This window comes from Ambystoma mexicanum, chromosome 7p (genome assembly GCF_040938575.1).
Source record: "Ambystoma mexicanum isolate Mex_15411 chromosome 7p, UKY_AmexF1_1, whole genome shotgun sequence".
Taxonomy (NCBI): domain Eukaryota; kingdom Metazoa; phylum Chordata; class Amphibia; order Caudata; family Ambystomatidae; genus Ambystoma; species Ambystoma mexicanum.
The window spans coordinates 742,027,382-742,049,909 of record NC_090939.1 but is presented as its reverse complement, the minus strand read 5'-3'; the positions used below and the strand labels follow the sequence as shown (position 1 = coordinate 742,049,909).

The window sequence follows — 22,528 nt, the reverse complement described above, 5'->3', positions numbered from 1 at the left end:
GCTTGTGTTTATCTGGAAGAATCTCTGCTTGCAGAGTTCATCCTCCCTTCAAATTCTACACTACACCGATTCTATTGGCTTACACCAATGATACACAACTCGAGTTTGAAAACCAGTGTAGGATTTCAGGAAGCCTATCATTACAGTTATGATTCAGTTAAGATTATGTCACTCATTGATAATCTGAATAATCCAAAAACAACAGATCCCCTGCGATCCTAGTTCACTGATACGCAACTGCATGGATTGCCTCCATTTTACTACTTTTCATACCCAAACAGCCGTGTGGAAGAGCATTTATATATTCGTGATCTTTGAGCCCACTTGCCCCCCCTGTTTTTTTCCCTGGAAGACTGGTACTGTGCATTTCTGTCCTATGCCTTATGCCTTAACTTTAGGACCCCCCTTCCACTGCTATCTTTAGAATGGTATACACGCATTTCACCGCGGTATTTTTCATCGCGTGTTTTTTCATGGGCGTTTTTATTTCGAAAAAAAACTCATCGTTTTTTTTTGGGGGGGGTTAAAAAATTAAATATATGGTTGTGGGTGTAAGGGAATAAAAAAAAGGGGGGACTTTGGGGGGTAACCCCTAAAAAAACAACAAAAAAACGAGTTTTTCGAGAAAAAAAAACGGCGATGAAAAAACCTGCGATGAAAAATACTGCGCCGAAATAACAGAGAACCCTTTAGAATGTATGTAAAGGACATTGATCATGCCAGTGATAAATGGAATTGAGTAATCCACGTGTGTTCTCTAACCTTTTTGATATAGGCAGCAACTGTGGCAAGCGACAACATGAACAGTGGCGGTCTGAAACACAAAGGTCCCATTTATCACAAGCTCTAGGTGCCACCAATATAAAGGTACAATACCACACAACAAACACACCAGGGTGTGCAAACAACTCCTGGTGTATCTGTACAACTTTGGCATTGCACATTCATGTCAGGCCTGATTTCTTTGGTTTGCACCACACAAGACTTCATAAAATGAAGAAATCTGTTAGTACGCTCTGGCTATGGAGCGGTTTTATTGTATTGTCGGCAATATGGTCCATATCTCACATCGCTTATAATTTGAGATACCACATTTTTCACATAACCTTGGCAATTTTGAGTATTTTAAACATTGCAAACAAGGATTTTATTTTGTTTTCTCCCAATAAGAATACCCTTAGTACTTTTAGTCTTTATAACTACAAAAGGTTCATAATGTTACAGCCACGCTTTTGTCCACAATTTGACTGCCTTTTATTAGAAGTATAATACTGCACTTTATATCACAAATGTATAAAAATATGGCAGATAGTGTCATAACAATACTTTTTTTTTAAATGAGTATATTTATAAAACAAACAGTTATTTAGCATATATATATATTTATGTATATAGAATAAAGTACTCCTGGTGCAATATATAAATGTTATACTGTTAGTTTGTATCGAAACTACTTCAGCTGTTGCACTGCTTCACAATGTTTCAAACAGCTCAAATTAACTTTACATTGGAACATAAAAGATATGATCAGAACAGTACAATATTAGTCCATCATAAATAAATATTACAAAAACTATCAAATATGGAAGCTTAAAAAACAAATTTAAGACATAAAATTGAATTTTAAACCCTTAGACAGGGATACACTTGCATCACACAAACCCCACTATTCTGAATAGGCAGCAAGAATGATCATAAGGGCATTGGTCTCTCATGGTAGTGTTGCTGTCTTTTAATCCCAAACAGTGCCAAGCAATACCAGCATTTATTTAAGCATATAATTTTGTGTATTTTGCTTAAAAGTAGCACGATTTTTTCTTTTACAATTGCACATATGTCCAATAGCTTATGTTCTTTCTGTCGACAGGCAGTCAATATGTCCCCATATTTAATTTGGCTAGCTTCCATTATTTGCGGCAGCAAAGTACACCACCAACATATTTCTATTGCACACACAAAACTGTTTCTAAACAGTTTTGTTAGTTGCCATTTCCCATCTGCACCTCAGGAACATCATTGCTCACATTCCCATGTACGTTGAAGATTCTTCAGGAGTGCAGTTACAAGGCTGTCTCTTTTAAATCATTCAGATTTGGCATTCGCGATCTGTTGGTTCTGTTAAACGTGTGACCATTCTGTCCCGGTTTAGAAGCCAGTGGATCTGGATAGGGGTTGCCATCAGTAGCACCCCGGTTTACTGGAGAGACATGCCAAACTGTTTCAATCTGGCCCGGCAGCTGAAGACCTTGTCTGGTTTTTGCCTGGGGTTCCTGCTGGCGAAGGAGGCCACCACTGCTAGTGCTGCTGGAAGTCTGACCCATGGAGTGAATGCGGCCCTCTGTGTAGTTGCTTTTGGAAGGTTGGCTTGGTAACTGTTGAAAGCGCGGGTCAGGGGGTGGCACAGAGTGGTTGGATGAGGAGAGATGCAGGAATTTCCGAAGAGACTTTAAAGGCTGGCTCTAGAAACAAATAAGAATGCATACAGATTACGTCTCATGTTGTTTCTTACTATTCATCTATATCATTGAGGAAAATATTAAATAGGTCAAGTGGACAATCGGAATGGCTGTACTATTACTTTAACAAATACTAGCCAAAACATATACAGCCAGTATATTCCTCCCTGACTGTGGCTGGAACCTATGAACGTTGATAGCAGAAGAGTGTCCAGTACAGGCCTTGCGTGAAGATCTACGGTGCACTTAGGACTTTCGATCAAACAAGGGCAGAATCTTCTTTCTAAATTATCCCCCACACTATCCCCACTCTGCAAAAACTAAAAAGCCTTACTGAGGCATTAATAAATTTGACGGCTTCGTACCTTGACGGTAACAGCCTGCAACCCAAATTAAGAGCCCAAGGTAAGCGATGTGATAGTACTCAAACAAGTTAATAAGTAGAATCATCTAGTTATTATCTAGCTTTTAACATGTATTCTCACCCACACAAATTGACAAAGCGTGACCAAAAACGCAGCACATATTAAGATAACCTTGGTAGTCCATACCACTGTTGGTAGCGGGCACCCTACCAATACTCCGCCCTACCCTTCAGGCTTTCTAAGATACCCATTTGTCATTTTGCTTTTGCTATGAATAGATGAACCCCAACATCATTGGCTATTTCAACTACATAACTTTAAAGAATTGCCTTCAGTGTAACCCAGGTACCCTTTACGCCAACCACAAATGGGGCAAAACAAATGTGCTGTGGTGCATAGATATTATCCTCTTCAACAACCACCTCAGAAATTGGGAGATGACCCTAAAAATGTCCTTTGACCTCAAGTCTGAACCTTGAAATGCCGGCTCAAAGTGGGAAACTAAAATGATCCCAAACAAAAACAACAGTTTTCATATTTACAAAAAAGGAATCATCATGTTTCAGGCAAAAAAGTCTATGCTTGCGACCCTTGACAGGATCCTTCCTAATCTAATTAAATTTCTGAAAGATAATGCTAACCTCAAACGATAACATGATCCACTAAACAGCCCAAGCACAACCAATCGAGAAAATCAACACACTCAACAATTGACTACACTGTCTGGAGACCTCCACCGAAGAACAATAATGGTAATCGTAGTAATCTACACAACACATAAGTACATCTACCAGTGTATGGAATAATTACATTTAGACCTATTATGAATCAAAGAAAAATGGTTCACAGACAATTTCTTAAAAGCTATCAATTCCTTTCTACCTACAGGCAATGAAGTACTGGCCACAAAAAGGACTAATAAGTGGTTGTGGAGTTGCCCCTCGATACCGACAGAGACAGAGTAACCAGGAAGGACAGAACCCCCTCCTCAGTTTTGAAAAAAATGTTTGCAAAATCTACATCAGCGAGAACTCCTCTGAGAATATTACTGTGGTACATCACCCACGAGTTTCCTACGCAGACTTTCTTTTTTGTACATGAATTGGCAGACTTGCTAGCAACTATTCAAAACACTACTGAAATCCCAATTGCCCAGGTACGGGAATACACCTGAGGTCCATCTTGGTCCATTGTTCAGGAGAAGGCCATGCAACTTTCGAGTGAAATGAGCTTAATTATTTGAAATGGCCAGGAGTTTGGATTTACCCAAATTTGATTCTAAACATGATGGCATAGAGATGCAGGCTCTCTGGCTTAATGTCGAAAATAGCCATCTCATTTAAACAGATCACAAACAACTTCAATTTCAGCCCCTGCATAGACAACCCCAATTATGAAGACAGGCGTACCCTCAACAACATTTACTCCTTTGGGATTATTCTAAATCAGATGACTCATGAAAAGCTGTCCTGGTTACCCACCACAGTTTACATGTGAAAGAATGAACCCCTCCAAACTAATCCTCACAAACCAAAACGCAGAACCCAAAACATTGAATCCAGATAAGCAGAGACATTGCTGGGGGGGATGGCTTAGGGGGGCATAGCCCTGGCTCTTTTGGTTGTGTCCCCGGATAGAACCTCAGCGGCTACAACCAGAAAGCCAGCTAGGCCCGACTGTCCTGACATTAGCATAGCCCTGGATCTTTTACAAACCTAACACCCCTGCAGATAAGACAAATACTTTTTTTTTTGTTAAACGAAAACAAACTTCTCCTCCTCCCAAGAACTACCTCACTTAGCTAAACAACCTCTCAGCCTTATTACAGGATGTGAACAAAGAAATTAAGCCACTGGCCATTATTCGCCAAATGCATGATCCATGAAAATAGAAAAGTTATTTGAAGAGGAATACTCCCCCTTAAAAAAGATTAATGCAAACTAGAGCATAAATGGACGCTATCCAGATCAAGTAATAATGACAAAATAGCATGCAAAATCTGCCCAGACAAGTTTGAGATTTTAAACAAGCAAACACAGCCCCATCGAATCAGTAACCAACCCAAACTGTCAGAACCATCATATTAGCAATATTAGGATGACATTACTAAAATACAAAGCATCACCAAACTTCAGAAAAGATCAACTCACATTAACACCTACCCTCGCCCAACCCCTACCTTTAGAGAGTTTAACTTAATCACACCTGAGAACCCTTTTAAAGGACTAAAAAATGAGAAGCATCTGGCAGACAGGTTGCCCCACGTCCAGGAATGCTTGTAAAGGACCACAGTCACTCTGTCCGAACCAATGACAACATTTTGTAACTCCTCATTTACAGCAGGAATTACCCCAACCTCTCGTAAAACCGTTGCTATTTCTCCTGTGCGAAAAGAAAATACAGGCCCAGATATCTGTGAACCATATTGCAGATACATCAGGTAATTTCTTTTGTTTGCACTTTTAATTAGATGAGAGCCTTGAGCACTCCGTCTTTGAATCACGAGCGCTAAAGAGGGTGCGGTTGGAAGCTGGTGTGGGAGCCATGTAATGGAGGCAATGGGCAAGAACATGCAGCACTCAGGCTGCTCGGGAACTTCGGCTTGTATTGGAGAATACAGCCTGTTCTCCCAGGCAGACAGACTGACTGACGGTGCCACCGGCCCAGAGTTCTAATTCGGGTGATTCTTGATGATGCAACGACCCAGATATGGGTAACCACAACTAAAATGGTTTCTTTTTGGTTCAACCCGAAACTATTGCATCAGAGTACAGCTAGGAAGGAGATAAGATGTAAGGAGGGTGACAAAGCGTTTGGGTGTTGTTAGATTAATTATCCACACACTGACTACCAATGGCCATGCTAATCCATACGGCCATTCCCGCCAACTACCTTCCACTCCCCATCCAAAACGCATCCTCCTCGGATCTCTTTGAGATAGCTCTTTCAAGCAGTAACATCAACCGTGTCCTGCAATTGATATACCTAAGCAGTCTATTGATACTTAATTGCACAATTTAAACAATAAAATTGCTGCTGGTGAAATAAAATTGTCTTAATCGAGTGTGTCTTCAGCCATTTGATTTATATATCAGTTCCCTGCACTGAAGTTTTGTTAAAAACAAGCATTAACAAAGCCAACCGTTTTTACTTGTGTTTAGGCATTGCTATTATATGCCCAGGCAATGACATCATTGTCGAGCTGTTGCCATCCGATGACCAGGTAGTACCATTATGGTAGTGCCTGGCAAATGCCTGTCCCATGCTTACACAAAAGCCAAAGTTGCTGGCTTTGGCAATGCTTATTTTACTAAAGGGCCACTTTCAAACAGGGACAGACAGTTGAGAAGCACTGTGATGTTATGACAGAGGGCACATCCCACCAATGAACACCCATTATAGGCAACCGCTGGTGCCTGTAACACCATTATTGCATCGTCAAAAGTGCAAGCTCCACAAGAGTATCCTCTATGTTCAAGCAGTCTCTACGAAAATAGTAAATTGAAATCCAGTACAAGCACCCTAACGCACCATTCCATTAATCTCTCACTGTGTATTCAACTTCACGCCTGTACTCAAAGCACTATGAACTGAATGAAAGGGGTTGTGGTGGGTGCATCCCAAGTGTAACCGAGCAAGTGGAAAGGCAGAAGCAGAAACAACATGCCAGCAACCATGATACCTAAACAGGAGAACACTTGGAGTCAACGGCAAGCACAGCAATAAAAGCATAAACTGTGAGTGACATAAAAAGGTCAATAGAGTCCCAAATGTTGGAAGGCTGTTTGGCAGGAGTGGGTGCTGTATCAGTGGTAATACTCACTCTGCCTATCCCACTGACCACAATCTAACCACTAACATTCCAATGTAATGACAAAGATTTCTTTAGTTTAAGAAGTAAACACAGGGCAGTGAGCTAAAGTACTTCCAACAAATTGGTCTCTTAAATATACCCATTTGGTTTTGTCCTGCCTCTATTCCAACTTAACAGAAAGAAATTGATGAATAATGTAAAGATCTAGTCGATGGCAATTAGTACATAATACAGAGAACATTTGGCACAACTCAGTGAGTGGTATTATATGCCACTTAAGCAGGTACGTATACAGAGGAGGAATTCAATGTCTATAGCCCACAGGCTAGCACTGGTCCCGAGCATGATGGAAGCAAAGGAATCACAAACAATCCTTCTCTTGTCATGCACCCGCCCACTGGAACTCGATGCCAGTGTCGGTTTAGAATGCCCCCCAAATTATCCAATTTCCCAAACCTCAGAAAACATAGCTATTTCAACAAAACATGACCAACGACTAATTCCAATGGATGCACATGCAGACCTAACAGTACTGTGCTACTGTTAGGATATGCCAGCCCAAATGCTGGCTACCCACACTCTGTACAGTGCTCTACTGCCCTCGAGCTAGGCCCATGCTTTAAACAATAACATAACAGTACAGTTATTTGTTTCCAGAAGATGCCCATGCACAGACACAAGCCATCTTTCAAAAAGGCAGAATTACTTTAAATGCAAGAATAAATACACTGCAGAAACCGCTAGCAAATAGGCAGCCGTGGCATTGGTTGTGAATAAGTACTTCTCGCTTATGGAGCAGGAGCTAGAGCAGAGACACAAGGGCATATTAGAAGTATACCTGTTGGGTAGATTGTGTGCAGATGTGACCAAGATGGCTGCCTGCCCTGCGAGCATCAGGGAATTTCCTGTAATTTTGAGTCATGGAAGTGGTTAGACACCTGCTAGACAGGGTAAGGACAGCTGCCCTAATTTCCCAACCACTGCCAAAGTGGCCAGTGCGCTCCTCCCAGCCCTCTTTCCTGTGAAACCAGAGCTTAGGCCCACCCTCTGGTAGCAGCCTTCTCCACATGGACCTTAACACAGAGTGTGTCCTCACCAGGCTGTTGCCTTCGAAGGCCCTACCAGAGCCAGGAGAAGTGGTTGGTCAGCCTGTGTGTCGGTCAGTGAAGAAACTGTCTTTCTCAATTTCATCCTTGGTCTCCTGCCCACACAAACTTGCCTGATTTACTCGCCAGATGTTGTGGAATATGGGTGAGAGCAGCGACTAGTCCTGCTGTAAGCGTACTGGCAGCCTGATCCACAAACTCTATAGCCCCCACCTCACACGGGGGGTGGAGGGGCATGGTGCACTTCATTCCCTGGTGTAACGGCCTGACTGCATGGCAGAATAAAATCCCACAAGAGGGAGGCCCTCTCGGTTTATGGTGGCACAGAGCTTTGTGCACAGAGGGAAAACCTCCTTCTGATGACCAATTGAGAGCAAACTAATTGTCTAAGATAGTCGACGCCTAGGGAGTAGCAAGAAAGCTTCAGATCCCTGTCCCAGCTTTTTCAGTGCAGTGTCTGCATAACAGAGGTGCTGACATTTAGGGGCCTAATGAGGGGGCGTGGCCTGAGCTCATGCAGTGAGGGTGTAGCTGACTGGAATTTCCCGCCAAGATCCTCTGCATTGATCCTGTTGCAGCTGTTACCGTTTATATTTTTGGTGCATACTTGTATATTTTGTCAGGGGAAGTGGTCCCCTATGTATCCTGTTCAATCCCAATCCCAATCGAAATCGGTGCCTGGAAAACCTTTTTCCCTGAAGCTAAAGCCTGCACTCTGTGCCTCCCAAGATGACGGCCGGGAGATGTAGCTCCCCTGCGGGGCTCGACCACTGGTGCAACTGATGTCGGGATAGATGTATGGTGAATGCCAAATGAATTGCGCAGTGAAGGAAGTAACCCATAGACAAGTTGCGTTCTCCGGAGTGATAGCTGCTGGGAACTCCGGCGTAGCACAATTAGATGTGCGGCCCGAGTTAAAAGTATCCCCCTCGGTGAGACAGAGAAGCAGGACCGAAGATCCTGATAGGCGTGGAAGACTGTGTGCTTGCACTGTGAAGCTGCCTATTGAATCTGGCTGTAACAACTGAAATGCAGCGTCGACACAAATGGCGCTCTGTTAACAGATGTTTGCTTGTGCATTGAATGCCACTTCAAATCTGAGTATTTTCAACAATGTGGAGAGGCTATTAACATTGGTGGGTAAGGCGAGACCGCTAAATTGCATTAAAACGGCTGATCCACTGCATGCATGCAAACCTGATGATACACTGAGCTGCAAGCGTATCCTTAATCATAGATACTTAAGTATATTACTCTATGCAATTGCTCCTAATGTTGTATGCAGATTCAGGGGAGGAGTCTAGTGTGAAAGCCCTACTGCTTGACGGACTGGAGCCTTCACTGTATAAGAAGTAAGCCGTGAGTAACTTCTATCTGCAGTGCTACTGCAGACGTGATCAGCTCGCCTACTGAAGCTGGAGGTGCTGCAATCGCTCCTGTAGTGCTACAGCGCTAACATCTGATGCACTGAATTTATGATTTTTGCAAGTGCCTATTATGCAATTTCTTGAACGCAGCTAAATTGCACTGCAACTGTACTGGCCTGCCTAACCTTGGCTACTGTTGGGATGTTTGTCCCTACCCCGCAGCTGACAATCTTGTAGCTATTTGTGACTATTCTAAAGTGGTGCTTTGTGGCACACCAGAACTTTAGGGTCCCACATCTTCATCAGGAACTGCAGTATAGTTTATGGCAAAATTCATGGTGGGACACTATGTACCTTGAAACTGGCCTGGTCATCTAACTTAGCCTCTCCTGCGATCATAGAAGGGCCATTACCATTAGTTGTGTGCTTGATATGCGCCTGATCACAGTAGACGTGATTTACTGTGGATTGGCACTGATGGACTGCCACTAACAACCTATCACCATTGCCTCATTCTAGAATACTTTATTTGGCCCTGTGTTTGTACATTTCACTAATGTGTGCCTTAAATATTGCTGAGATTGGGGCAACCTACAGCCCATACACGATCTGTCAATATGTCACCTACTAAACTTAAGGACAGAAGCAGGGGCACAATTATGGAATCTTTTGCACATCAGGCTAAACAACAAGATCCTGTCCCCACAGTAACTGTTGAGACACAGGGTGCCCAACCATCTCAATCAGACCTGCAGGAGGACAACATACTTGCTGCTATTGCTGCTCTTAGATCATCTATGGAGACCAAAATTGTGAGATAAAAATAGATGTCCAACTACTTCGGCATGATGTACGGACATTGGCTGACAGGGTCACGACTGCAGAGGTACTGTTGAAGGACACTGCATCCACGACTGAGAGCCTTGTGGTGCGAATGAGGATGATAGAAGCGTGCAACGCCACCCTGGAAATAAGAGCCGAAGATGCAGAAGGTAGATCCCACAGGAATAACATGCTTGTGGTGGGCATTCTGAAAGGTGCGGATGGACCGGACCCGACTACTTATATAGAAAATCTTTTGCTCCAGGATATTGGGCCTGAGAAATTATCTCAAAGATGTGAAGTTGAACGAGCCCATTGCTCACTGCAGAAGAACCCCCTCTTCCCTCTGGGGTCGTATCCCGGACCAATTATTGCTTGGATCTTGAATTTCAGTGATAGAGAAGTAATCCTACAATTTTCCAAGGAAGGAGGCGAAATACAATGAGGTGTGTCAAAAATTGCTATATAACCTGACTATGTGCCCAACGTGCAGAAAGCGAGAAATAGGTTTGCGCCTATTAAAGCAAGACTTTGACAACTACGACTAAAATATATGCTTATGAACCCATCTAGACTAAAAGTCTTACACAACGGCAGGTCACTTTTCTTTGTCAGCCCAGAAGCAGTAGCCATGCGGATCGAACATAACAATTTGCATGTTACAGGTGACTCTGATACTCAGAATGCTGAACGCACTACTCTTTAGGAACACTGTGGAAGCTATACAATAACATTCTCTCACCCATGTGTATTGCATGAGCCCTGTGGAACATTGGTTTGGAAAGTTTGGAACAATGCTATTCTGATATGAATTCTAACCGCAACTTGAAAGTTAATAAATAGTCGGGGAAATGCTCTGCTACCCGCTGGCAGGACTCACCTAACCCCTCCTCCTTGGTTGATACCTGGGCACAACCTGGTTCACAGTGCCATGGCTCAATACCCAATGACCCTAGGGCCCTTCTGGTACGGGTACTCCCGAAACAGAATAGTACTGTTGGGCGATGTTTAACACCTTTCTGTAGGGAATTGTCATTTGGTTTTTGTTTTGACTTTGTTGTATGGATTACACTATGTATTTATTGTGTGATGAGAGTTGTGCTGGGGAAAAACAATCAAATGCATTAAACGATATTAATGTACTTGCTGATCCGACACATTGGAGAGTGATCCTTGGCATGAAAACGGGGTTCCTTGTGACTATCATGTGTGGATATTGGAGTATCCATATGGGAACTAGGGTGGCTACGAAGGGAAAACCTAGAGTATGTTGCAATGTGTGCGGTTTGGGATCCAACATGCGCAGGAACAGGATTAAATCCTACCTACTACGTAAGAACATTTCTATAGCGTTGGTCCAAGAAATTAATCTAATGGCAGCAGATCAAGAAGCGATTGAACATTGGGTAGGGATAGGTTATGGTGCCACATATTCTACATTTGCCCAAGGAGTATTCACAAGGATAGACAGAAGGTTACCATTTCAATTGTTGGACAGTGACATAGATAAAGAAGGGAGATATTTGATCCTAAAAGGTTATCTGGACCACAGAGAAGTGTGTATTGTGAACTCTTACTTTCTGAATCATCAGATACCTGCCCATTTTCGTATGCTATGTAGCCGCATTGCAAACAGACGAGACACCTTTTTCATATGGGGGAGTGACTTGAATTGTGTACGAGAAGCCAAACTTGACAGGACTTTCCATCCCCGTAATGGCACTTCTTTGGCTACCTGCACCTTGAACACAGCACTATCAGACCTGGACCCGGGTGACAAGGGGGATCCTTTTATTCCTCCTCTCATAAGTTACATTCTAGGATAGAAATTTTTTTTGTTGGTGCCTGGCAGTTAACAGAATTTATTTGTGCAATGTACCCAGGCCGAACAATATGGGATCATTCACCTTTGGTGATAGTGTGGGAAAATAAAGGTCCCTGACCCCCTATTTGAACTAGGCATATGCCTGTGGATACCCTGGGTGAACTTTTCAGAGACAAGTTGTGAGATACCCTGGTTAATTTCTGGCAGGAAAATATTGGAAGTGTTGACAGTTGGGGTATTTTCTGGGAGACTATGAAAGTGGTGGTGAGGGGAGGGGGATTATTGCAGGAGCGGGAGGTATTTGCAGGGTACTGTGGAAAGACCTGGAAAACATGTAACACAAGATAGCTATGCTAGAGACATTACACTTTAGACTAGAATCAACTGAGAGGGAACTCTATGAAGTTTGATCTCAATGCTTACAGGCTTGGGACCCGCTGTCCAAATTTGACTACGCTTCACAGGTAGCCCGTATGCATATAGAAGGAGATAGATCTGATAAAATATTGGCACGGTTATGCAAACGGGAGCAGCCGAGAACTTTGACTACATTGCTACATGAAGAATGTGGAGCTCAGTGGCGATCCCAAGCAGCTATTAATGAAGCGTTTACCAGATTCTATTCACAATTGAACAAATATGACAATCGGCCGCCCTTGCTGAAATGCTGAGGCACTATTACAGATTCAACGGCCAAAACTCACTGTTCATCAAAGAATATTTCTAGATCAACTCCTTACATTGGAGGAATTGGGAGAAGCAATAATATTCCTTTCTACTAACAAGGCCCCAGGAAGTGATGGTTTACCGGCCGAATGTTATAAGATATATAGTACCATCTTGGCCCCGACATCACTGAAGGTCTTTGAAGAGTCTTACAATAAGGGCATGCTCCCAGCCAGCATTCGGGAGACGCTGCTTATTCCTATCCACAAGCCCGGGAAATATACTGATAGGTATGACTCCCATCGCCCTTGGCTATGCGCCTTAGTAACAATATCGGCTCTTTCATACATCCAGACCAAACTGGATTTTTGTTCCTGGTCACAACACCACTTTAAACCTTCACAGATTGTAACACATTATTGATCAAACCAATGACAACCCAGAAAACTTGGTGGTGGTATCTCTTGATGCTGTTAAAGCATTTGATTTGGTGTATTGTGAATGGATGGTTTGCAGCACTGCAGAGTTTTGGGTTTGGAGATGCTTTTATCCGATGGATGACATTACTTTATTCTTCCCCGATGGCTAGGGTGAAATCAGGCCGGAGGGTTTCACAGTCCTGGGCTATACAAAGGGGAACCTGCCAGGGGTGTCCACTTTCCTGATGCTATATATACTTGGAGTGGAACCTCTGGCTGTATGCTTACGTCAGGAATACCTGGAGGTTGGCTGGTATTATGGTGGGAGGTAACTGACATTTCATATCATTATATGCTGATGACATTTTGTTGTATCTCTGTGAACCTCAATATAATCTGCCTATCATACTGGATGTACTAGATGAATTTGCGGGGCTGTCTGGAATTTCTTTCAATAAACAAAAATCTTGTTGTTTCCCCTTAGTGGGAGTCCACGGGCGAGAGGTGGGGACTTTACCTGTTCTGAACGTAAAATGGAAGATACATACCCTTAAATACTTAGGTATATATATTATGCACACATCCAGGGACATGCACGTGAATAATACAGCTGCCGTAGTAGACGGTGTGAAGAAATCTATGATTTTTTTTATCCAAACTTCAGCTTTCCCTTATGGGCAGGGTGGCTATTGTTAAAATGATTATTCTACCCAAGTTGCTGTATGCCTTCACTAATGTGCGTCACTACATAAAAGTGCTGTTTTTGCACTCTTCAACACCTTACTTTGAAGCTTTTTGTGGGGCACTGGACGGCATAAAATAGTGATCCGCACGCCAAACTTTTCATTATTTAGCTGCGCAGTTGAGCTTTGTGGTAAAATGGCTGTCAGATGAATCTACATTAGAATCGCTATTGCTCCAAACGTTGGTGAAACCTGCCCAGATCAAAGAGATCTTGTGGCTCCCAGAGAATTACATTAATCTCTAACCTTTACTTGTGAAATTGAGCAAACAAATATGGGCCAGAACACTAAAATTTCTCTGCACAAGGTACCCGTATTCACTACATGCCCCGCTCTTGGTTGATATAAACCAAGATAAATCTGACTTAGCTGCAGCAAGATGCTTGGAAAACCTGGTTATCTCCACCTGGGGGGGATATGTTTGAGAACGGAAAGTTCAGGGAATTGGAGAGCCTGCTGTTACGGGAGGGTTTACCTGTAGGCCAGTTTCTATGATACATGAGATTGGTTAGGGTGGCTAAACATCAATGGAAGAATTGGCCTGAGAAACTAGAGATAAATTGACTTTTGGCTCTATTGTATGACTTGAACTGTGGCTGGAAACCAGTATGCAGACGGTATGTACACTTGCTAAATGCAACTAGCATCAGGGACACTCAAATGAGGGCACACTGGGAAAATGATGTTGGTTTGACGGTTACTGATGATCAATGGAACCAAGCATTGATTTTTCCTAAAAATGTCTCCCGGAATGCAAGATTTAGATTTCTGCTAATTAATGTGCTTCATCGTACTTACATGACCCAGAGTAGGGTGTCTAGGTTTAATGCAAGCGTTACATCGGCTTGCCTCTGATGTGATGGAGAGGGGGCAGATTTGTTCCACATGTTCTGGGTTTGTATCAAAGTACAAATATTTTGGTCCCATATTAAACAAGCCTGTGTAGTGGCTGGGATAGTGAGATATATCATAAGTTACTCACCATAGTGACTAACGTACTCCTAATCCATAGTCCCCTTTCCTCCATACTGTATGGTGGTCCATCGCTAAGGATGGGAGACAGAACCTTTTTCACCTGAAAAATCATCTTCCCCTTTAAATTTAGAAGCGTGGGGGCGCAGCCCTGCCAGCATGCGCTCCACTGACTCCCCCCACCGGCCCCACTCCTCAGTCCCCTTTGACGCGTCGACAATATTACCATTGCCTAAAGACACCAGTTTTATTAAGGGGGAGGTTGGTGGGACATATGTAGGAAAGGGGACTAGGAGTACATTAGTCACTACGGTGAATAACTTGTAATTACTCCTAGGTCCCGTCCCCATTTCCTCCATACTGTATGGGTGAATACAACGGATTGTAGCCCCAGCCCCAGGGTGGAGAGGTGCTCTCTTAAGAAAACATGTTCCTTAACACTGCCTGACCAAATGCTGCGTATGACCTAGAGCCGGCATCCAAGCAGTAGTGCTTACAGAAGGCAGAGGGTGTAGCCGATGTAGCCGTCTTGCTGATAACCTGCCATGGGACGTGCCTCTGGAAGGCAACCACTGTGGCCCTAACCCTGATCGCGTCGGCGTGCATATTTGCTGGGAGAGGTTTGTGCTGCCCCTTGTACGCCTCCTTGATGGCCGTAACCATCCACCTTGCTATGGTAGCCTCGGAGGCCTGACAGCCAGGCTTTGACCCACCAAAGGTGACAGAGCATCTGTTTTGCAATAGCTCTTGGTCATTTCAGTGCAATACCCTCTGAGGGTCATCCTTGGGGTCCGCGAAGAACATTGGTAGCACCATCTCCTCATTAAGGTGAAACAAGGAGACAACCCTGGGTAAGAATGCAGTCTTAGTTCTAAGCACCACCTTGTCCTTATGAAAAATAGTATAAGGCTTTGAAGCCACCAGCGCCTGGATTTCACTGATCCGGCGTGCTGAGCTAAGGCCCACCAAGAGGGCCGTTTTAATGGTGACTAGCCTGATGACCGCAGACGCCACAGGTTTGAACGGTTTATGTGCCAGGGCGCCCAAGACCACGTTTAGGTCCCATACTGGGTGTGGTTTCTTGATGGGCGGATAAAGTCTGGTGAGGACCGCCAAGTGTCTTTTAATCACCGGATTAGCGTACGAAAATACCTCCTCCTCCGTGTTCCTGTAGGCTCCAATAGCCACCAGATAGGTGCAGCATGTGTCTACCTGCACCCCAGAGTGTGCGAGGTGAGCAGAGAAGGATAGCACGTCGTCCAATGTGCAGGTCAACAGATCAACCTCTGTAGATTCCACCCAGTGACAAAACCTAGTCCATTTACTTTTGTACTGGCTCCTGGTAGCATCGCTCCTAGCCACCTCTATAATGTCCAGGTTAGCTTGCGACAGATGTAGATGCCTTAGTGTGACTTGTTCAGGAACCAGCTGCAAGGGCTAACTTCTGGGGGTGGGGTGGATGACAGTGCCCCCCTGCTGAGAGAGTAGGTGTGCCCGGAACCATGGGAAGGTGCACCAGAGCCTTACCCGCCAGGCTGAGTAGTTCCGAGAACTATGGTCTTGCTGGCCACCATGAAGCTATGAGGATGATATGAAGGCACCGGGACTCCCAGATCTTGCAGATTACTCTGTAGACCAGGGGGGGCGGAGGGAAGGCAAACGCATGCATGTCCTTCCACTGGATCTGCATTTCATCACCCAGAGAGACCCTGCCAGGACGCAAACTGGGGGCACCTCCTATTGTACCAGGTGGCGAAGAGATCCACCCGAGGATGGCTCCACCTGTCGAAGATCCCCTGGAGGAATTGTCTGTTCAACTGCCATTCGTAGCTGTCCGCACCTAGCCTACTGAGCCTGACGCCTGCAGGATGGACTCCCCCGGGAGGTGTATTACTGCCAGGTGCATGCCGTTTACCAGAGCCCACTCCCAAATGTTAACTGCCAGAGTGCAGCGGCGAGGAGACCTGGTGCCACCCTGCTTGATGATGTAATACAATGCTGGTGGAGCTGTCCGTCTGAATGAGGATAGCCCTGTCATTGATCATCGGTAGGATGGCTTTGAGAGCGAGCAAGATGGCCACCAATTCAAGCCAGTTGATGTGAGCTGCCTGCTCCTGACGGGACCATACCCTCTGGATTCTGTGGCTGCCTAAGGTAGCTCCCCAACCCTCTAGGGATGAGTCAGTGGTGATGGTGACCTGAGGTGCCGGTTGACGGAAGGATCTGCCTATCCCCAGGTTGCTGTCCGTGCTCCACCAGACTAAGTCCTGGTGGAGATGCTGTGGGATGCTGACCAGCTCCGCCTTGGAACCCTTCTCCTGGCTCCAGGAGGCTGCGAAGTGCAACTGCAAGTAGCTCATATTGAGCTTTGTATGCGGCACTGCAAGGAGACATGCGGCCATGATGCCCAGGAGGTGTTGGTACCACCACGCCGAGGTCACTGCTCTGCTGAGAAAATGGCCCGTGGCCCTCTTGATGGCTGTGATCTTGTCTGCTGAGGGGAAAATGCTTTCAGAGCTCGTATTCCAGATAAGGCCCAGGAAGGTTACACTCTGCGTGGGCTCCAACTGTGATTTCTTGAGCTTGATGGAAAATCCCAGCTCGCGTAGTATATTCATGAGGGCGGAGGCGGTGTGGTGGACTGCCTCTGGAGACCTTGCTCTGACAAACCAGCCATCTAGGTATGGGTAGACGTGGGGACCCTGGGCCCTGAGAAAGGCTGCCACTGCGTTCATAAGTCTTGTAAAGACCCTGGGGGCCGAATTGAGGCTAAAGGGTAGAACCTTGTATTAGAAATTAAAACCCATGATCCTGAACCTCAGAAAGGACCAATGGGGTTGCAAAATCGGGACATGTAGGTAGGCATCCTTCAGATCCATGGAGCACATCCAGTCTCCCACACACAGTGTCTCTGCTATAAGCACTGGGATAACCATCTAGAACTTTTGAAGAAGAAGTGAAAGGCTCAAGGTGGAAAGGTCCAACACAATGCTCAGGACAGCCTGGTTCTTCCTGTGTATGGCGAAAATCTGTAAATAGATGCCCAGACCCTGCTGGGAGGCTGGGACTTCCTCCACTGCATGACTCTCTACGAGTGAACGAATTTCCACCAAAAGAGTTGCTGTGCCAATCTGTGGGAGTGGAGGAGAGAGGAGAAGGAGGGACAGGGAGCCGGAAGCCCGTGCATACTACTGAGGGGAACCATGGGTCCGTGAACCTTGTCTGCCAGCGTTGAGAGTGAAGGGCAAGCCTGCCCCCCACCAGAGACTTGTGGATCCGGATGGTTGTATCATCCCTTTTTGTCCTCTGAGGCTGGGGATGAGGAGGGGACTGGAAAAAGCCATTGTGAGCTGCCTTGTGCTGCTTGGGGCTGTGCTGGCTCGGAGAACTGTCAGGTTGCCTGGACCATCCCTCCTGGAAGCCGCTGAAGCCTCTGAAGGACTGAACCTTGTCTGAGCATTGGTGCGCCTGGCTATATGCCCTGGGGGTGGATTTAGTGAGGATTGATTAAGACTTGGCCGTCTGTGAACTGCTCTTCTTATGGAGTTCCTCATCGTAGTAGAATGGAACAGACCGACCCCCTCGAAAGGAAGGTCCAGAAAACGCTCCTGGACATCAGGGTTGACTTTGTTGCCCATAGCCAGGTCGTCCTTCTCATATCGGTAGCAATACATATAGCACGCCCTGTGGTGTCAACTGGAGCGACCGTGGACTCCTATATCGTGCGCTACAATTTTGGCTTCAGCCAGCCCAACCTTGAAGCGCTCCTGGCTCTGCACATGGATTTCAGAAAGGCAAACAGTGATCTCTCGCCAGAGCCTCGGGTTGACAACAGCCAGCATGGCATCAGCATAGGACTGGCGCAGATGAAGAGATGCAATGGAATAGACTTTCTTTCTATATGCCTCCAAGATCGTCTCCTCCTTAAACAGGAGTGCAGAGGCTGATTTAGCCGAGGACGATTGTGGCTTGCAGTTGACTGAAGCTGCAGCGATCACTGAGGAATGTGGTTGAGGGTGTGCCGACAGCAAGAGAGGGTCCCACTCAATTTGCCTAAACAAAGGCGCCTATTGGTAGGCTGTGTAGAGTGTGGTTTGAGCCATCCTTTTTCGGCAAGCGCCACCTCATCCTTCTGCATTGGGATTTCCTCTCTAGCTGTGGGGAGTAGAGTAAGAATCTCTGCCAACACCCCCGCTTCTGGTTGTTCCACCTCCGACTGTGGATCCCCAAATACTCAGCCAGGCCCGCAAGCTGTTTGTGAAAGGCCTTGGCCGACGACAGAGTGTCGGGCTCCTCTTCATCCGTGTCCACCAATGTGTCCTGCTGATCCAGAGCAGCGGGAGGAGTGTTGGGAGCAGGGAGCTGTAGCGTACTGGTATGCGCCGAAGGCTGCTGCAGCATCGGATATAGGGCTGCTGTGACTGGAAGAGGCATGGGAGCCGGTGTCGTGGGGACTGGCGCAGGCAGCTGGGGCTGCATTAGTCCCGGGGGAGCTGGACACAAGGGCGGGGTGGTCGTGGGTGCAAGCGGCTGTACCGGAGGAAGCATGTCCCTGATAACATCCTTCAGGATGATGCCCATCTGCAAAGACCTCATGAGAGTCAGGAATTTCTCAAAAAACCTGTCTTCACAGGCCGGAGGAGCGCTTGGGGGGGCGGGCATTGGTGTGGGGCCCTGAGGTTGCTGGGGCTTGGGCAGAATCTGTCTTGCTGTATGCAAGGTGTATATGCCCTGCTACACTGATGGATATGCCATGGGCCACGTGCCAGGCAATGACCAGTCCCACCTGGAAACGCATTCCCCTACATGGTCCCCAAAGAGGGATGGTGTCAGGCGAGCCGCCATTTTGTCTGGCCCGGCAGCAATTTTTTCCGGCTGCATGCCACATGCCTGTGTCGTGGCGCTTTCCGCGCTGGGTCCAGCTTTCTCCAGGGCGCGGAGCAGTGGATGTTGAGGCCTACTCTGCACCTCAGGACGGGGCCTGGCAGGCAGAGTGCCCTCGGCTGTGGCACGGTAGTGCTGCGTACAGGCGGTCCCTCAGACAACTGTCCAGTATTAGGGCATAGCCCCTTGGGTTGAGACCCAGTAATAGAACCTTGCAGTTCCTCAGCGTAGTCACCGGTAGGATCTCGAGACCCCTCGGCCTGGTGGCCGGTAGCTGAAGCAACCTCGGTACGTGTGCTGGTACTAGGACCTGATAGGTCCCTCCCGCCCGTGCGCTTCCTGGGGAAGGAGTTGCCTTTGCATGGTGTGGATGAGAACAGTGCCCCTAACCTGGGCCTAGTCTCGTGCTTCACAAACTCCTTTAGTCCTCTGGATGCGACTTACCGAACAGCTCACTCCTCCTGGCTAATCTGTTCTTCAGAGCGCGTGGTGTCAGCGCATCGCACGCAGTACAGCCCTCGCAGCCGAGGTCGGGCCAAGAGTGTGTGTGGGTCGGACGTAAGGAAGAAACCCTTGCAGGCTTGACACCTGTTGAAGCCCGCTGACCTCGATATGCGCTGGGGAGGAGCGTGGCGCCAGAGGACAGAGTGAAATCTGATTGAATATAAGAAAAAGAAGACAAATATACTTCTCCGAGGAAGAGCGCTTGGAATTACTAGGTCAGATGCCTAACCCAGGAGCTCTGGTGAAAGCGGTCCATTCGCGTCGACGCGGAAAAGAGGAGTGAGGAGTGGCGCCGGTGGGCGGAGTCAGGGGAGCGCATGCTCCCAGGGCCACGCACCCGTGCGCATCTAAATTTAAAGGGGAAGATTATTTTTTATGGGTGAAAAAGGTTCTGTCTCCGATCCCTAACGAGGGACGCCCATACAGTATGGAGGAAAGGGGACGGGATGTAGGAGTACATTGGGACCCACTTGAATATTTGCTTCAAACACGTTATTACATTTATGGATCTCGTTGCATAACTGCGAAGAGACATGTGGCTATGTCATGGAGACAAAAAATGGGCCTCCAGTTTAAGGTGTGGCGCAAGTACTTTGAGACCTGGTGTGTAGCTGAGACAAAGGCATGGTCAAGATCAATAAATATGGGAGATAGTGTTTCTAATACCACATTTGAGGCAAGTCACTCACTTTTAAAATGTTCTATCCATCAGACGACAAGCCACCTTGAACATGCCTTCTCTTTTCCTTTTTCCTCCTTTTATATCATTGAAAAGAATGAACAAATGAGGTGATGAATCTGTGACTAGAACATGTGTGTTACTATAGGGCTCTGAGGTTTTTCAGGTGAAAGTGCACATTAGAATGCCTCCCTCTGCATTGGACTTTGCCCAACTTGATGTAAGTGTAAGCCGTAGTTGTTTGTTTAGAGTAGGTTATGTTTTACATTGAATATGCTACGATGTATCTGATGTTGCAATACATTGTGATAGCACCTATGTAACTATGTGTGCTAATTATATGTATTGTACTGTACTAGAATGGTTAATAAGCTTGTATGTATAAAAATAAACAAATAAAAAAATAAATTAGGGGCCTGTTGAACCCAAGGTTCTGTATGATCGCACATTACAGGCATTGGCTTGTTGCGCGTCAGGTAGAAGTGTAAAACCAAGATCTCTGTCGAAGAAATGCTGGGAAAATCATTTGATTTGGTAATAGGTGGCAGGGGCCCCTTCTCGAATTTAATGTATGCCTTTATGCAAACAATGGATGTCTCTTCAATCAAATAGGACATGAAAGTGCTGCGTTCAGAAATGGGAGCCAACACTAAGTGGGTGGGGGAGGTACAGTGACAGAATTCACAACTGGAACATGACTTGGCAGCACAGGCAGAACAACAAGACCCCCTGTCCCCTCATCACAACTGGTTAAGCAGATGGCCAAGATGGAGAAACACCTAGATGACAATGAAAACATTGGAAGGAGTAATGATATGAAAGTGATGGAAATACCGCAAGGAGCAGAGGAACAAAACACCAAAACGTTTCTTAAACGTAACGCCAGACACCCGTCAGACATTGGTAAATAGACAAATTGGCCATTCCCAGAGAACCATTAGACCTTGCCCGGAAAAAGGCAAACTAGGGAGGCCCACCCTGTCCCCCTGTCCCATTTTCAGAGTTACTCAGGCCGAGAGAATGCCATGCAACCTTCGAAGGAAAAGAGCTTGATTATTTGGTATGTTCACGAGATTGGATTTGACCAAATGTGTTCACACAGAGCTGAAAGATCTCAGAGGAAATTGAAACTTTTTGGCAAAACCACAAAATACTGGTTTGGGTTTCAGCTAGTTTCCTTGAGATACAGATGGGTAAGCAAGAATCATGAGGCAACTTCCATGGTCAAAGTAACTATGCTAGAACAGAAAGAACCATAACCAATCACACATTGGTAGCAGAGAAGAGCTAATCAGTGACATGGCAAGAAACCAGAGCTTTCAAATAAAGAATCAATTTTAACCACTATTTGAGGTTCCTGGCTAGGAATGTAAATGGAATGACAAATCTGATTAAAAAAAGATCAGCTCCTATATCGTTCCAAATAAAGCAACAATAGTTTACTGAAAGAAAAACACCTGAATAAAGAGGAATGCAACAAGTTTATGGAGAGGAGAATAACTTTATCAATAAATGCTTTAGAAGAAATATGATGTAGCAGTGGAGTAAGAGAAAGATTCATTTATGTTAAGGGTAGGGGTTGCTTATTGAGAGCGAAGACAGGTGGCAGCCATAGGCTCAAAGGCAGGCCAAAACATCCTCATTTCATCAGTACACACTCCTAAAGATCCAACTTTTTCAGAACCTCTAGAAAACCTTGCTTACCTTTCCAAAACACAGATTGTTGGTGGGAGGAGACTGGCACGAGGTCCAAGACCCAACTCCAGATAAGTTTACCACCGATAAACAGCTTAGGTTGCCCACGAAACAAACCTTTCAAGATATTGTCAGGAACTTTGACTTTACATAGAGTATTGTAGTGTACTTGTATAGTGCCTTTTACCATTATTATAGTCTGAATGCGCTG

General features: G+C 45.7%; 1 protein-coding gene across 11 annotated transcripts in view; it reads right to left on the bottom strand.

Annotated features, from left to right (window-relative positions):
• Positions 1-1,230: 1,230 nt before the first annotated feature.
• The window catches only part of CDKL5 (cyclin dependent kinase like 5), a 2,489,742-nt gene continuing 2,468,444 nt past the window's right edge, over positions 1,231-22,528 (bottom strand). For all 11 annotated transcript variants that reach the window (XM_069636841.1, XM_069636839.1, XM_069636845.1 and 8 more), the window contains one exon: positions 1,231-2,459. In XM_069636841.1, coding sequence (XP_069492942.1) covers positions 2,061-2,459 — 399 coding nt within the window. In that variant the 3' untranslated portion in view covers positions 1,231-2,060. The remainder of the gene's footprint in view (positions 2,460-22,528) is intronic.